Source organism: Heterodontus francisci, chromosome 14 (assembly GCF_036365525.1).
Source record: "Heterodontus francisci isolate sHetFra1 chromosome 14, sHetFra1.hap1, whole genome shotgun sequence".
NCBI classification, from domain to species: Eukaryota; Metazoa; Chordata; class Chondrichthyes; order Heterodontiformes; family Heterodontidae; genus Heterodontus; species Heterodontus francisci.
The window spans coordinates 29,033,677-29,049,795 of record NC_090384.1 but is presented as its reverse complement, the minus strand read 5'-3'; the positions used below and the strand labels follow the sequence as shown (position 1 = coordinate 29,049,795).

The 16,119-nt window shown below is 44.6% G+C and overlaps 1 protein-coding gene across 2 annotated transcripts in view; it reads right to left on the bottom strand.

The window, feature by feature from the left end:
- syt13 (synaptotagmin XIII) overlaps positions 1 to 16,119 on the bottom strand; it is a 48,105-nt gene that overhangs the window by 17,116 nt on the left and 14,870 nt on the right. Inside the window, exons 3-5 of one of the 2 annotated variants that reach the window (XM_068046821.1) lie at positions 14,495 to 14,629; positions 12,237 to 12,547; positions 3,940 to 4,063 (exon numbers count right to left, since the gene is read on the bottom strand). In XM_068046821.1, the coding sequence (XP_067902922.1) occupies positions 3,940 to 4,063; positions 12,237 to 12,547; positions 14,495 to 14,629 (570 nt within the window). The remainder of the gene's footprint in view (positions 1 to 3,939; positions 4,064 to 12,236; positions 12,548 to 14,494; positions 14,630 to 16,119) is intronic. The other variant, XM_068046822.1, reaches the window with a different exon arrangement.

The window sequence follows — 16,119 nt, the reverse complement described above, 5'->3', positions numbered from 1 at the left end:
TTCCTTATTGTTTTCTTTTACTGAGTCTTTTCTTAAAAATCAAAAAATGTGAGGTTATCCACTTTGGTGGCAAAAACAGAAAGGCAGATAGATTGGGAAAGGGGGAGGTGCAGCAAGACCCAGGTGTCCTTATGCACCAGTCGCTGAATGTAAGCATGCAGGTGCAACAGGCAGTTAAGAAGGCAAATGGTATGTCGGCCATCATAGCGAGAGGATTCGAGTGCAGGCGTAAGGATGTCTTGCTGTAATTATACGAGGCCTTGGTGAGACCACATCTGGAGTATTGTGTGCAGTTTTGGTCTCCTTATCTGAGGAAGGATGTTCTTGCTATGGAGGGAGTGCAGCGAAGGTTCACCAGACTGATTCCTGGGATGGCAGGACTGATGTATGAAGAGAGATTGGGTCGATTAGTCTTGTATTCGCTAGAGTTTAGAAGAATGAGAGGGGATCTCATAGAAACCTACAAAATTCTAACAGGACTGGACAGACTAGATGCAGGAAGGATGTTCCCGATGGCGGGGCAGTCCAGGACCAGGGGTCACAGTCTAAGGATAAGGGGTAAGCCATTTAGGACTGAGATAAGAAGGGATTTCTTCACCCAGAGAGTGGTGAATCTGTGGAATTCTCTACCATGGCAAGCAGTTGAGGCCAAATAATTAAATATATTCAAGAAAGATATAGTTCTTAGGGCTAAAGGAATCAAGGGATACGGGGGAAAAGCGGGAACAGGTTACTGAGTTTGAATGATCAGTCATGATCGTATTGAACGGCGGAGCAGGCTCAAAGGGCCGAATGGCCTACTCCTGTTCCTGTTTTCTATGTTTCTAATTGGGGATGGGTAATAAATGCTGGCCTATCCAGTGATACCCACATCCTGTGACAGAATAAAAAGAAAGTAATTGAAAGTACAGTGATAATCTCACACAGAGTGGTCACAGGGACCAAAAAGTCCCAGGAGCAGTCTTCTGAATTGGGCTAAGGTGTGTCAATGGAGCAGTACAAGAAAATGGCGTGGAGGTAGAAGATCAGCCATGATCTAGTTGAATGGTGGAGCAGGCTTGAGGAGCCTGTTCCTATTTCCTATGCTCCTATGTAACCTTACTTCGAATCTGGTTACACTAAATCTGACAATGAATCTGACACCAGAAGTAAGAAGTAGATAAAAAGTGCCAGTTTCCTCATAGGAACAAAAAATGCTGGAAATATTCAGCAGGACTGGCAGCATCAGTGGAGAGAGAAACAGAGTTAATGGACTGGATTTTTCAATTGCTGTGAAGATGGATCGGAGGCGGCCGGGCAGAAAAACTACCGTGGGAGAGTGGCATGCCGGCTTGCTGGCATTTTCCTGCCTCTGGGCCATTTTCAAGGAGGCCAGGTCGGAGGCACAATGGCTACACACCTGCAAGTGGTGGGCAGCCAATTGAAGCAATTAAGGGGACTATTAAGACCCCTCTCCTGCACCGACTGGAATTTTCCAGTCATCAGGCAGGCCCCCCACGGTGGCTGAATCATGGCCATTGAAAGGAGGTGGCCTCCCTGTCAGATCAGGGGGCCAGTGCTTTGGAATCAGCCTCCTGCCCCACTGCCAGTGCAGAAAGATGGGTACAGCTGCAGTCACAGGCCATCCTGTGGGTAGAGCATTGTTACCTGACCTGAACCAAACGGGACCCGACGACATGTGATGGGTTCGGGTCAGGTCGCTCTTCTGGGTCCGGCATTCGTGCTCGTGCTCGTGCTCGGGTCGGATCGGGCTGGGTTGGACACAGTGACAGCCAGGATGTGAAAGCGGGAAACACTCTGCACTAGTCTGCAGTGAGTGATTTCGTCCAAGGTAGAGCACAACCTCTTCAATAAAGTTGATTATATTCCGGTGGTCGGGTCGGGTCGGGCATGGGAAAAAATGAAAGGACTCGGGCTAGGTCAGGCTCGAGTCAGATGTGGTCCTGTTGGGCTCGGCTTGGGTTTCATTTGCAGACCCGAGCAGGCCTTTACTGTGGGGGTGGGGGGGGGGCTCCCCTTCCACAATGGAGATCTGGCAGCTGTGGCCATTTTTATTTTCAGAACTTTTTTGCTTTTGTATTACTGTTGTCCCTCTCCTGGGTAAACACATATGTCACCTCCATCTTGAGGCACTCTCTCTCCCTTACCTGTATCAGCAAGCTGCAGTGCTCTCAGTGCTGGAAGGCCTTCTGTTGGCTCTGTGTCAGGAGCCTGCCCGCCATTCTTAATTGGATGGCAAGTGCACCCTTTGGCCATTAATTGGCCTCTCCTTGGAAAACCATGTCGGGTGACTATTTCTGACATGGTGTGGGGTCGGGACCATTTGATCCCAGCATCAGGGTTGCAAGTTCTCCCTGTGTCTGCGTGGGTTTCGTCCGGGAGCTCCGGTTTCCTCCCACCGCCAAAGACTTGCAGGTGATAGGTAAATTGGCTGTTATAAATTGCCCCTAGTGCAGGTAGGTGGTAGGGCATATGGGGTTACTGTAGGATTAGTATAAATGTGTGGTTGTTGGTCGGCACAGACTCGGTGGGCCGAAGGGCCTGTTTCAGTGCTGTATCTCTAAATAAAAAATAAAATAAATAAATAAATAAAATTCCTGTCCAACGTTTCAGGTCTGTGATCTGTCATCTGATGAAAGGTTAGCTCTGTTTCTCTCTCCCCAGATGCTGCCTGACCTGCTGAGTATTTCTGGCATTTCAGATTTCTAGCATCTGCAGTATTTTGCTTTTGTATTACTGTTACCCCTCTCCTGGGTAAACACATATGTCACTTATAAGATAAGTTCAGCTGTAGAGACACATTGGCCTATTTGATCTCATCCTGTCAAATACCAACCTTATGTCTTTTAACATCCACCTGAACTGGCGGATCGGGACTTATATATAAGGCATCTCATGCAAAGGACATACCTTCTCAGTACTGTAATAGAGTATTTTGCCTAGATTGTGCACTCAAATCTTGGTGCAGACCTAAAATCTACAACTATGGCCAAGAGTGCTACTGATTAAGTCCAGTTGACACTGAACACTCAGATATAATTTTCCAAAATTATTGAGGGAATGAATTTTAATTCTTGTGCATTCTGCCCTAATTGAATTTCTGCATGTACTGAATTTGGTTTATGATGTTGCTGGGTGGAAATGTTTGAGCTTCCCTATTCCAATTTATTTAATTTGCTGATAGAGAGGAAGAGCCTATTGACCAGTTAGAAACACATTAAACACAAAATGAGAAACGGTTAAAAGCACAAAGGATTAATGCAGCAGTCGTCAGTCATTACCTTCTGCAAACGCATTCAAAATGGAACTGCCGCCGAGCTCAGCAACATTAGGATCAGATTTGTGACTGGAAGCTTTCAGGTCTGTTCCCTAAGGCTGCCCTCCAATCTAATCTGCCAAAAGATGCCAGGGTATCTCCTGTTGGTTCTCAGATGTAGAGATGGCACACTCCACCTTGAAGGTGGTAAGATGCTTCTGCCTGATGTACCTCACTACAATTTTGGCTCCTAAATGCCAGCCTCAAAGCAGTGCTGACAGCAGTCTGTGAGACATCTGAAATGATAAAGCAGCTGCAGCTTTTATTATAAAGATATTTTTAAAAAGTTGGGGATGGTGGGGTATGCGTGTATTCTGAAACTGTTGACGGTTTGGCAGTGAGGCCAGTGTGATGGCACACAGTGTTATGGCAACAGTGTGACTTAGGTTTGCACCTGAGCAGGAAGTACCTGAAAAGGCCTCAGGCAGAGGTCAAATCTAAAGAGACAGTCATAACTGGAACAACCAGCAGGGTGCCTGGGAGCAGACTATTCAGTCAGAGGACATTACATGACGCAGGGAGCTTTACACAAGGAACAAATGGGCACATTCTTGAGAAACAGCAAAAAAAAATGTTTTCTAAAAAATATACATATGCATATCAATGAGTTGACAGTCCTTTACCTATCAGATCTTTCAGCTTTTCGGAGTTTAAGCATCGTGCCTTCATAACAACAACAATCAGACGGTTGGCAGCCGGAAGGTAGTTGATGGAAAACAAGATCTCACCAGGCGACTTTACAGAGTCCTAGAAAACAAATCACTGGTGACAATTCTCTAAAAATTCCCAATTACCAGCACAAGCTGGTTCCCAGAGCAGTTTCTCCACTTGCCAAAACAATTTTCTCAGGTACATTAAGACAAAACTCACATTGTAATTCCAATGTAATGTGCTGAATATAATGTAATGCTGAATGCTGAATGTAATGCAGCTCAATAGAGCTATATCTAATCAATCTACTATTGAATTGCCTGGCACTGAACTGCCCTATAATTTGAAAGCTGAACAGACCTTTTCTCATAGCTTCTGGTTTTACCTCTGGGATTTATAAACACTTCAAAATCTCATGTGAGTGAGCGCAAGCTAATTGGATTCTCATCAGTCCTATTTAGAGCAAGAGAGAAAAACATGTTTACAAGTCCCATATGCCTGGGGAAGATTTTATACTTCTTGCATTATTTTTAAGCAGACATTGAAAGGATGATTTTATGTACTGACCAAAAGCTACAAATCTAATCAAGCATCATAAAAGAAGATTTATTGTCTCCTGTTGAATATTTAAAACCAATATGATTTCTACACTCTCTTTACCTGGTTGTCAAGACGGTGAGTTCCTAATCCAAAATCATGCTGCTGCTGGGGCTGTGACAACTGCAAGATGGGCTTTTCTGAACAACGTTGAGGAGGTCAGGGGGTGGGGGTGTGCGGAATAATCAACCCCCTGCATTGCACTCACTTGCCTCCTATAGGAAGCCGGGTAGGGACTTATGTACTCACTGCGGGCTGGATTTTGTGAGCCCATTGCAGGTCCCTGCGGCGAACCTGGAATTGGACGCTCTTCCCACTCGTCATGTGTGCAGCCGGCCCACTGTGATCACGCGACGGGCGGCCAATTATCACAATGGAGGTGAGGTCGCCTGACCAATCACGCAACGGGCAGAATTCGAGACACCGAATATGGTCAGATGACTCCGGAGCAGGTGCTGGCACCATATTTAAAGACCTGCCAGCCCTGTATTCACTTCTGCTTGGTTAAAAAGAGTGTCTTCCTGTGTGCCCTCTGCTACCCCAGGATCCTTCTACTGCCTCTGCTGCTCCAGGACCCCTTCTACTGTCTCTACTGTCCCAGAACCCCATCTGCTGTCTCTGCTGCTCCAGGACCCCTTCTACTGCCTCTGCTGCCTGATAGGCAAGGAGCTGAGTGTGGGCCCCACAGTGACCATGGCTGAACAAAGACACTGGGTGGCCCCATGGTTTAGCGATGCCTCCCTTGAGATTCTTCTCCAGGTGGCAAGTGAAAGGCAGCAGGTCCTCCTCCCCAGCGGTGGCATGATGAGGTCTTCCTGCCTGGCCAAACAAACTTGGATGGAGATTGAAGAGCAGGTCAGAAGCCCTGGGGTCACCCCCCCCACCCCCCACCCCCCCCCGCCACCCCCGAACATAGGTGCAGTGCTGCGAGAAAGTCAATGATCTCCTTCGTTCTTCCAAGGTGACTGCTCCATACCTCTCTCCTACTTAGTGTTTGCATGTGGCTTACATGGAGGCAGTGGGACATGGGGAGGGAGGCACTGGCAAAGGGCTTTAAGCATCACCTCATCCTGACAGATGCATGGCTGCATCTCAGCCACAGGGCACCCTGAGAGCAGACATGGGATTGAGCTATATACGATATTCCAGTGACAGCCTCCCTGGAGAACCATAGTCTTCACTGGCAATGCCGCTCTGACATTTGGAGGTAACTGACTCGAGTCTGGTACACACTCTGGTGCAGTGGACCCTTCTTGCCATGGCAGGCTGCTGCTGCTCATGTTGTGGAGCTTCATGGGCAGGCACAGCTGCATTCTGGCATCCCCTCCATCATAGGTGCTGCATCACACCATGGGGGTCCAAATAGACAGGGTGTATGAGACCCATGCCAGGTGATTAGTGGGCCTCCAGAGAGCTGTCCTTGCAGAGACGACCCTGCCTTGGCAGCTGTCCCTTTGCTACTTAAGAAGATACGAACATACGAATTAGGAGCTGAAGTAGGCCATTCAGCCCCTCGAGCCTGCTCCGCCATTCAATAAGATCATGGCTGATCTGTTTGTGTTTCAAATTCCAGACTCCCATCTACCCCTGATAATCTTTGTTTCCTTTGCCTAACAAGGATCTATCTACCTCTGCCTGAAAAATGTCCAACAACCCAGCCTGCACCACCTTCTGAGGCAGAGAATTCCAAAGTCACACAACCCTCTGAGAGAAAAATATTCTCCTAATTTCTGTCCTAAAAGGGCGACTCCTAGTTCTGGACTCACCCACAAGAGGAAACACCCTCTCCACATCCACCTTGTCAAGATTGTTCAGGATCTTATATACTTCAACCAAGCTTCCACTCACTCTTCTAAACTCCAGTGAAAACAAGCCCAGTCTGTCCAACCTTTCCTCATAAGACAGCCCGCTCATTCCAGGTATCAATCTAGTAAACCTCCTCTGAACCGCCTCCAAGGCATTTACATCCTTCCTCAAAAAAGGAGACCAAAACTGCACACAGTATTTGAGATGTGGTCTCACCAATGCCCTGTATAACTGAAGTTTAACATCCTTACTTCTATTTTCAATTCCTCTCGTAATAAAGGATAGCATTCCATTAGCCTTTTTTATTACCTGCTGTACTTGTATACGAACTTTTTCTGACTCCTGCACTAGAACAACTAGATCCCTTTGCATCTCGGAATTCTACAGTCATTCTCCGTTTAAGTAATACTCTGCTTTTTTAGTCTTCCTACTAAAGTGACCAACTTCACATTTATCTACATTATACTCCATCTGCCAGATTTTTGCCCATTCACTCAACCTATCTACATCAGTCTGCAACCTCCTTATGTCCTCTTCACAACATACTTTCCGACCTATCTTTGTGTTATCTGCAAATTTAGCTACCGTGCCATCACTCCCCTCACTAGAACACAAGAAATAGGAGCAGAAATAGACCATATGGCCCATCGAGTCTGCTCCGCCATTCAATACGATCATGGCTGATCTTGGACTTCAATTCCATTTTCCTGCCCGCTCCTCATATCCCTTGATTCCTTGAGAGACCATAAATCTATCTTTCCCAGCCTTAAATGTATTCAATGATGGAGCATCCAAAAACCCTCTGGGGTACAGAATTCCAAAGATTCACAACCCTTTAAGTGTAGTAATATCGCCTCATCTCAGTCCTGAATGATTGGCCCCTTACCCTGAAACTGTGTCCCCATGTTCTAGATTCCCTGACCAGTGGGAACAATCTCTCAGCTTCTACCCCATCAAGCCCTTTCAGAATCTTGTATGTCTCAATTAGATCTCCTCTCATTCTTCTAAACTCCAGAGAATATAGACCCAATTTACTCGCCTCTCATCATAGGACAACCTCCTCATCCCAGGGACCAAATTAGAAAATCTTCGCTGCCTCCAGTGCAAGCATATCTTTTCTTAAATGTGGAGACCAAAACTGCACACAGTATTCCAGGTGCGGTCTCACCAATGCCCCGTACAATTTTAGTAAGATTTCTTTATTCCTGTACTCCAATCCCCATGCAATAAAGGCCAACATGCCATTTGCCTTCCTAATAGCCTGTTGCACCTGCATGTTAACTTTGTGCATTCCTTGTGCAAGTACACCCAAGTCTTTCTGAACATCAACACTTACCAGTTTCACACCTTTTAAAAAATATTCTGCTTTTCTATTTTTATGACCAAAGTGAACAACTTCACACTTCTCTACATTATACTCCATTTGCCATCTTGTTGCCCACTCACTTAACCTGTCTACATCTCTTTGCAGCCTCTCTACATCCTCCCCACAGCTGACCTTTCCACCGAGCTTTGTATCATCAGCAAACTTAGATGCATTACTCTCTGTCTCTTCATCCAAGTCATTAATATAGAGTGTAAATAGCTGAGGCCCCAGCACTGATCCTTGCAGCACCCCACTATTCACTGCCTGCCAACTTGAAATGCCCCATTTATGCCCACTCTCTGCTTCCTGTCTGTTAACCAATCCTCTATCCATGCTAATATATTACCCCCAACACCATGAACACCCTCATCTAAGTCATTGATATAAATTGTAAAAAGTTGAGGCCCCAGCACAGGCCCTGTGGGACTCCACACATCACATCCTGCCACTCAGAGAAGGACCCATTTATGCATACTCTCTGCTTTCTGCCATCCTGTCAATCTTCTATCCATGCTAATATGTTACCCCTTACACCATGAGCTCCTACTTTGCACAATAACCTTTTATGTGGCACCTTGTCAAATGCGTTCTGGAAATCCCTGTACAGTACATCAGCGGGTTCCCCTTTATCCACAACACATGCCATTCCTTCAAAGAACTCAAACAAATTGGTTAAACATGATTTTCCTTTCACAAAACCACGATGACCACACCCCATTATCTTGTATAAAAGCAAAATATTGCAGATGTTGGAAATCTGAAACACAAAAAAGAAATACTGGAAATACTGTTCTGATGAAGGGTCACTGACCTGAAACGTTAACTCTGCTTCTCTCTTCACCAATGCTGCCACTCCTGCTGAGTATTTCCAGCATTTCTTGTTTGTGTTCCCCATTTTTCAAAGTGCCCAGCTACACCTCCTTAATGATTGATTCTAACACCTTCCCCATGATAGTTGTCAAGCTAACTGGCCTATAGTTACCTGTTTTCTGCCTCCCCCTCCCCTACTTCTTGAATAGAGGGGTTGGTTATATTTGCTACTTTCCAGTCTGATGGAACCTTTCCAGAATCTAGCGAATTTTGAAAAATTAACACCAACTCATCTACTACCTCATTAGTCACCTCTTTTAAGACCCTAGGATGATGTCCATCAGGACCCGGGGACTTGTCAGCCTGCGGTTCCATCAGTTTGCTCAGTACCGCTTCCCTGGTGATTGTAATTTCACCAAGTTCTTCTCTTCCTTCCACCTCCTAATTTATAGCTATTGCTATATTTGTATCTTCTATAGTGAAGACAGAAGCAAAATATTTGTTCATTTCATCCTTACTATCTACTATTAACTCCCCATTCTCATTCTCTAGAGGACCAACACTCACTTTACTTACTCTTTTCCTTTTTAAATACCTGTAGAAATTCTTGCTATCCAGATTTACATTTCTAGCTAGCTTCCTCTCATACTCTAATTTCTTTCTCCTGATTAACCTTTTAGTCATTCTCTGCCGTTCTTTATATTCTGACCATTCATCTTTTGCAATTATATGCCTTTTCCTTAAGGTTGATGGTTTCCTTAACTTCTTTAGTTAACCACGGATGGTGGGTCCTCCCCTTAGAATTTTTCTTTATAGTAGGAATATACTTATTCTGATTATTCTGAATTATCACCTTAAATGTCTGCCACTGCTTCTCAATAGATCTATCTAGCCTAGTAACCCAGTTCACTTCAGCTAGCTCAGCTTTCATGCCAACATAGTTGATCTTATTTAACTTTAAAATACGAGTTTTAGACCCACTCTTCTCTCTTTCAAACTGGATTTAAAATTCAATCATATTGTGGTCACTGCTGCCTAGAGGTGCCTTTCCTCTGAGGTCATTAATTAATCCTGTCACAGTACACAATACCAGGTCTAATATAACCTGCTCTCTGGTTGGTTCCAGAATGTGCTACTCTAAGAAACTATCTTGAAAGCATTCTATGAACTCCTCATCCAGGCTGCTATTGCCAATCTGATTTTTCTAGTTTATAAGTAGATTAAAATCACCCATGATTATTGTCGTCCTTTTATCACAAGCATCCAATATTTCTTATTGTATACTTCATCCTACACTGTGATTACTGTTCAGGGGCCTGTAGGCCATTCCTACTAGTGACTTCTTTCCCCTACAATTCCTTATCTCCACCAAAACCGAGACTACATCGTGATCTCCTGAACCAAGGTCATCTCTAACTATTGCACCAATGTCATCCTTGATTAACAGTGCTACCCCTCCACCTTTACCTAGCTTCCTATTCTTCTTGAATGTCATATACCCCTCAATATTCAGGACCCAATCCTGATTATCCTGCAGCCACGTCTCCATAATGGCTATCAGATCATATTTATTTACTTCAATGTGTGCTATCAGTTCATCTACTTTGTTATGAATGCTAAGTGCCTTTTTGTTATCTTTGTAACATCTAGTCTCGACTATTGATGTGGTCTGAGGTTTTTTCTCTCTGTCCCTTCCTGCCATTCCCTGACCTTCATTTCCCATATTACTATTCTGCTCTCCTGCCTTCATTCTATGCCTTGATTTGCTACATCTAATCCCTCTCCCCCCTTGTTTCGTTTAAAGCCCTCTCTATGTCCCGAGTTTGCGAGAACACTGGTCCTAGCATGGCTCAGGTGCAGACTGTCCCAATGGTACAGCCCCCACTTTTCCCAGTACTTCTCCCGGCAGACTCCCTGATGGCCCTCAGGGCCCACCCTTGCTGATAGCTAACACTCTCACCCAGCAGTATGGACACCCGACCCTCTCACCCAACAGTTTGGGCACCTGATACTGCCATCCAAAACCAACCCCCCCATTTCAGATCGCCCGACACCCAGCACCCCCTTGCACAACACCTGAGACCCTACTTACCCAGTACAACTGCCTGAGACCCAGTTCACTTGATATTGCCACCTGAGACCAAGCCCACCCATGCAGAGCGCACAGCACTACAGGCCGACAATGGCCTCTGCTCCCCCCTCTTCCCCTATGCAGTGCTGGCCATGGCTGCATATCCATTGCGGCACCGAGGCTTTCAATGGCTGGGATTCCAAAGGCGCATGAGGGCTGCCCATCATCCACTTAATTCCAAGCCCCCCCCCCCCCCCATTGAATCACTTACAAGTAACAAAATTGAGGCTCATGGAATAGGAGGGTCAATGTCTAATTGGATAGAAAATTGGCTTAAGGTCAGAAAACAGCGAGTCATAGTAAATGGTTGCTTTTCAGACTGGAAGATGGTAGACAGTGGTGTTCCCCAAGGGTCAGTGCTGGGACGACTGCTATTTTTTTGCTATTATATAAAGGACTTGGATCTTGGAATACAGAGTAGAATCTCAAAATTTGCTGATGACACCAAACTTGGAGGTGAGGCAAACAATGAGGATGATATGAACTGCCTGCAACAGGACATAGGCAGGCCTGCAGAATGGGTAGAGTGGTGGCAGATGGAATTTAATCCTGACAAGTGTGAGGTGATGCATTTTGGCAGAAGGAATAGGAAGAAGCAATATATACTTAATGGCACAGTTCTAAAGAGTGTGCAGGAACAGAAGGACTTGGGGGTGCATGGACATAGATCTTTGGAAGTGCAGAACATATTGAGAGAGTGGTTAGTAAAGCATATGGGATCTTGGGCTTCATAAATAGAGGCATTGAGAACAAAAGCAGGGATGTTATGCTGAACCTTTATAAAGCTCTGGTTAGGCCTCATCTTGAGTATTGCATCCAGTTCTGGCCACCGCACTTTAGGAAGGATGTGAGGGCCCTGGAGAGGGTATAGAGAAGATTTACCAGAATGATTCCAGGGATGGTTAGATTGGAAAACCTGGGTTTGTTCTCTTTAGAACAAAGGAGATAGAGGGTAGATTTAATAGAAGTGTACAAGATTATGACAGGCTTAGATAAGTTAGACAAGGAAAAGCTGTTCCCATTTACACGTCACCAGGATTAGGGCACACAGATTGAAAGGTTTGGGCAAAAGATGCAGGGGGAATATGAGGAAGCACATTTTACGCAGCGAGTTGTAATGACCTGGAACTCGTTGCCCACAAGGGTGATGGAAGTGGAGACAATCACTGACTTCAAGAGGAAGTTGGATGGCCACCTGAGAGAAACAGACTTGCAAGCTGCAGGGATCGAGCTGGGGAGTGGGACTGACAGCATAGCTCCGTGGAGAGCCGGCATGGACTCGATGGGCCAAATGGCCACCTTCTGTGCCATAAATGACTCTATGATTACCAGGCAATTCAATAGCATACATGTCCCCTTTAAAAAATTGTCCTCATAAAATCAAGGTATATTTCCACAACCTACAAATACTTTCTCTTTGCCTGACATTAGTGATTCAAAAGGTTGAGCTGCCTTGCAGCATCTACTTACATACATGTTTGTCATCTGAGAGGCCTCACAATGACTCACATTGTGATCTCAGCAAGCAAGCTGAACTGGGGAGAAGGAAAAAAAGGTACCTTTTCAGGCGCCCTCAGATTAATCCAGGAATCAGTTCTTACATCTACAACCACGTCAGATAGGTTGAGCTGAGCTTCCCCCACACAGTTATGCCTGGAATACATATCACAGCTGTAGACGGCCAGTGTTAAAGTCCCATTCTGCACGTATTCCTCTGAGACTGGGAATATCAGAGTCTCCTGCCAAACTGGGTGCAAGGTCTTGGTTTGGATGGAGGTCTCAGCCTTGGTCTTCCCAAGCTTCGTGATCAAGGTGCCTACCACGTAGGTGTTGCAGTAGTTCATATTTTCCACTGTAACTATATTCTGGGCTGGACAACAATAAGAGAAAGTTAAGGGAAAAGAGAAAAAGGTTGAATCTGGGTTGATGGCAGCAATATTACTCAGTACCTGATAAATTTAGGATTGAATGATGATGTTTTATCACCCCTGACAATAGCTTCGTATGAAGTGAAACCAGATGCTAAAATAATCACTAGTCCGGTGCAAGTTTTTTGGGCTCTGAGCTTCTTCAAATTTCTCCATTTTGCCAGTATTTTAAATGCACTAAATAAAGAAACTAAATTTAAAGATACAAATGACAGTCAGTGGAAGGAATAAAAGGTGCACCAAAATCCAAAATGGTGTCTGCAGTGCTGGAGGATGTTGGAGTCCTGGTATGCAGCCTTTGTGAGGTCCTGGACCACCAATTCATAACTTTAATACCCTTCACCAAAGAGGACTCAATTGTAACCGCCTCACTGTGGTAGAATATTAAACAGGCTCAGGAGGTTGGAGCTGAGAAGGTTGAGGATGGCGCGATAGAGACCTTCCAGATTATGAAGGATTATAACGGGGTAAATGGTAACAGACTGTTTCCACTGGTTGGTGACACAGTAACAGTGGCACAAAAACAATTTATCCGGAGGTTAGAACAAATTTCTTTACATAGAGGTGGTTAGAAAGTGCAATTCTCTGCCACAAACTGTTGTTGGAACAGAATTCACAAGTACGTTTAAAAGAGATTGCCTGAAAAAGAGGAATATATGAGGAGCGAACAAGGGCATAGGATTATACTAGATGGCTCATGTAAAAAAAAAATGAACACAGACTTGACAGCCCTAACGGTCTGTTTCTGTTTGTGTTTCCATGATCTTATCTGATCGCTGTTTATGGGACCTTGCTGCACACAAATTGACAACCACATTTGAGAACAAAACAACAGTGGTAACACGTCAAAAATAATTTATTGGCTGTCAAGTACATTGGGACAATCTGAGAATGAGAAAGGCACTGCATAAATTGCAAGTTCGTCTGTCCTAATTTCTTTCCTTTCCCCAGAATGCTGTAGGAAATTAAAAGGGACAGACAACACTGGGTTACCATTATACATCTCTTATGCCTGACTCAGAGCAACATTGGTGGAGATGTTGGGTCAGTTCACTTGTCTATCCTCTGACAAATGGTTGGCATGCTGCACAAGGACACCGGAGAATGGAGGAAAATGGAAGCAGGGAAGGAATTGCAATGACCATTCTGTAAACCACAGGGGATGGGCAGTGGGAAATTACAGTGCTGAAGTAACCAATCAGAGCATTGCTATTCCCAAATGGTAAACCACAAACAGCAGGTGATTGGAGGTTCCACCATATCTGCAACTATTCTAGAATAATGGGAGGCCAGACTCTAAAGGAGACATTAGCCCCAAAAATGTTCTTGATATGGGTGTGTTTTAGAAATTATTATTGCTGTTAGATATTATTTCGAAACAATGATTGAAATTGAAGATGGTTTTAAGAGTGACAGACCCACAGAACGGTACAGCTCATTCTGCACCTATTTGCTGCTCCATGGCATTAATGGCACTGTGAATTTCTGAATGGCAGGTTCCCCATTTCAACCATGGCAGGAGGAGGGAAATGGAATGATCAGAGGCTAGACAGAAAGTGCTGGATTGCACGCTGAAGTTGATAGAGGGGAACCTAAAGAAAGGGAAAGAAAATGTAAATTAAAAAAATTTCTTTTATCCCAAATACTGATTATATTTGTGTGGGTGTGGGTTTTGGGCAACTAATTGGACTCCACCATATAACAAATCATCTTCAGCATAACAACACTGTTCACATTACTGGCCATATTACTAAACTTGATTGCTTCATCATGGTGGGTAATAGTAAACAACTCTCAGCTCCTCCAGAACTGAGTGATTATTACCTTAGCCCTGATGGCAACCATCTCCTTTACACTGTGTTCTTAATAGTATTAAACAAATGCTGCACCTTCAATAATGGTGAGATGAAATTCTGACTTGTGGTGGTTATGTTTCATTGCATAATGCAGCTTCACAGCTTCCATCCAATCCTCGGATATTTCAGTCTCCAAATCGTCTGATAGGGAAATGGCGTCAAAGGCAGCTGACATTTAATCAGAAAGAAGGAACGTTACTGAGCTGTGGTTCAAATAAAGTATGAGCAGCTGCACAATTAGAAAGGAGAAAAAGAATCAGACAGAGAAATTCCAGCCCTTCCCTGGTCATTCTTGTGTACCTCATGGTGACAGCGTAAGAGAAGCTTTGAGTGACCTGGGAATAGCAAACCTGCTCCACCCTCCTAACTGAAAGAGGTGTGTAATATTGAGGATAAATAAGAGAAAACTGTGAAGAAAAGAGAGCAACATGTCCATCCTACAAAACAAGTGCCATTGACTCCAGAGAAGCTGCATATAACTGAAAGGTGACAAAAGCAAAACATTTTGTCCATGGTGCATTTTTGTTCAGTCTTTTCAGGGTCGAAACCAGATTCACTTCAAGAAATAGGGACCAGAAATCCTCAGCACTGGAGCAGGGCGCTGGTAACTTGTGATGGGACACTGAGAGTCAGATTCTCCCTTTCATTTGAATTTGTTCAGCTGATGTTCTCTATTTTTTGCCTCCTTTCCCTATATCATGGTTTTCTTGTTAATTGAAGGGACCAGCAGGCCATTGTAAGTGACATTCAGTGACTGTGAACAGATGCATGAGAATCTCTCTGGGGTAGTAACTGAACATCATTGTGCCTATCATGATCATGAAACAAACGTGACAAGGGCTATTTTGGGGACCAACATCCTGTGCCAAAAGTATGCCTGAAATTTCACTAACCTGATGAGGGATTGGACCATGTCTCAGGTGTCCCTGGCGTCTGCTTAACACAGATATTAGTGAGGAGCCTAACACATGTTTTAAGCCCCCTCAGTGAAACTGGCTACTGAGGAGGAAAGCAGAAGTGGGGCCTGCTTCACTTAGGATTTTCCGGTGATCGCCAACTAAAGGTGAGTTTGATTTTTTAAAATGTCAAAATTCATTGCTGCAGAAACAGAGCAGGAAGGAATGGTTAGCTGGCTTCACAATACTCCTGATAGTCCAGCTTGCTGCCACTCCATCCCTCCATTCCAGCACTTACCTTGGAGCCTGTGGAGGTGTGACAGTAGTTTCTTTCAGTTTCAGTCAGTAGGAAACAAGCTGCTTGCGACTGTCAGCTGTACAGTTAGTTAATTAGGTAGCTTGTTAGAACTGGTTCCCTAGTCAGCAGGACCTGACTCAGGTCTCTGAAATTCCAGCCAGTATAAATACAGGAAGTTGTTGCAATTGCACAAAGTAAGTAGCACGAAGTAGGCAGTTATGCTTGACTGAATAGTGCGAGACAGAGTGCTTAACGCGAGAATTTGGTGATGAGGGCATAAAGTGTCTCCAAAGAGATATAGATAGGTTAAGTGAGTGGGCAAAAATTTGGTACATGGAGTATAATGTGGGAAAATGTGAGGTTGCCCATTTTGGTGGGAAGAATAGAAAAGCAGAATATTACTTAAATGGGGAGAGACTGCAGAATGCTGCGGTACAGAGGGATCTGGGTGTCCTTGTACATGG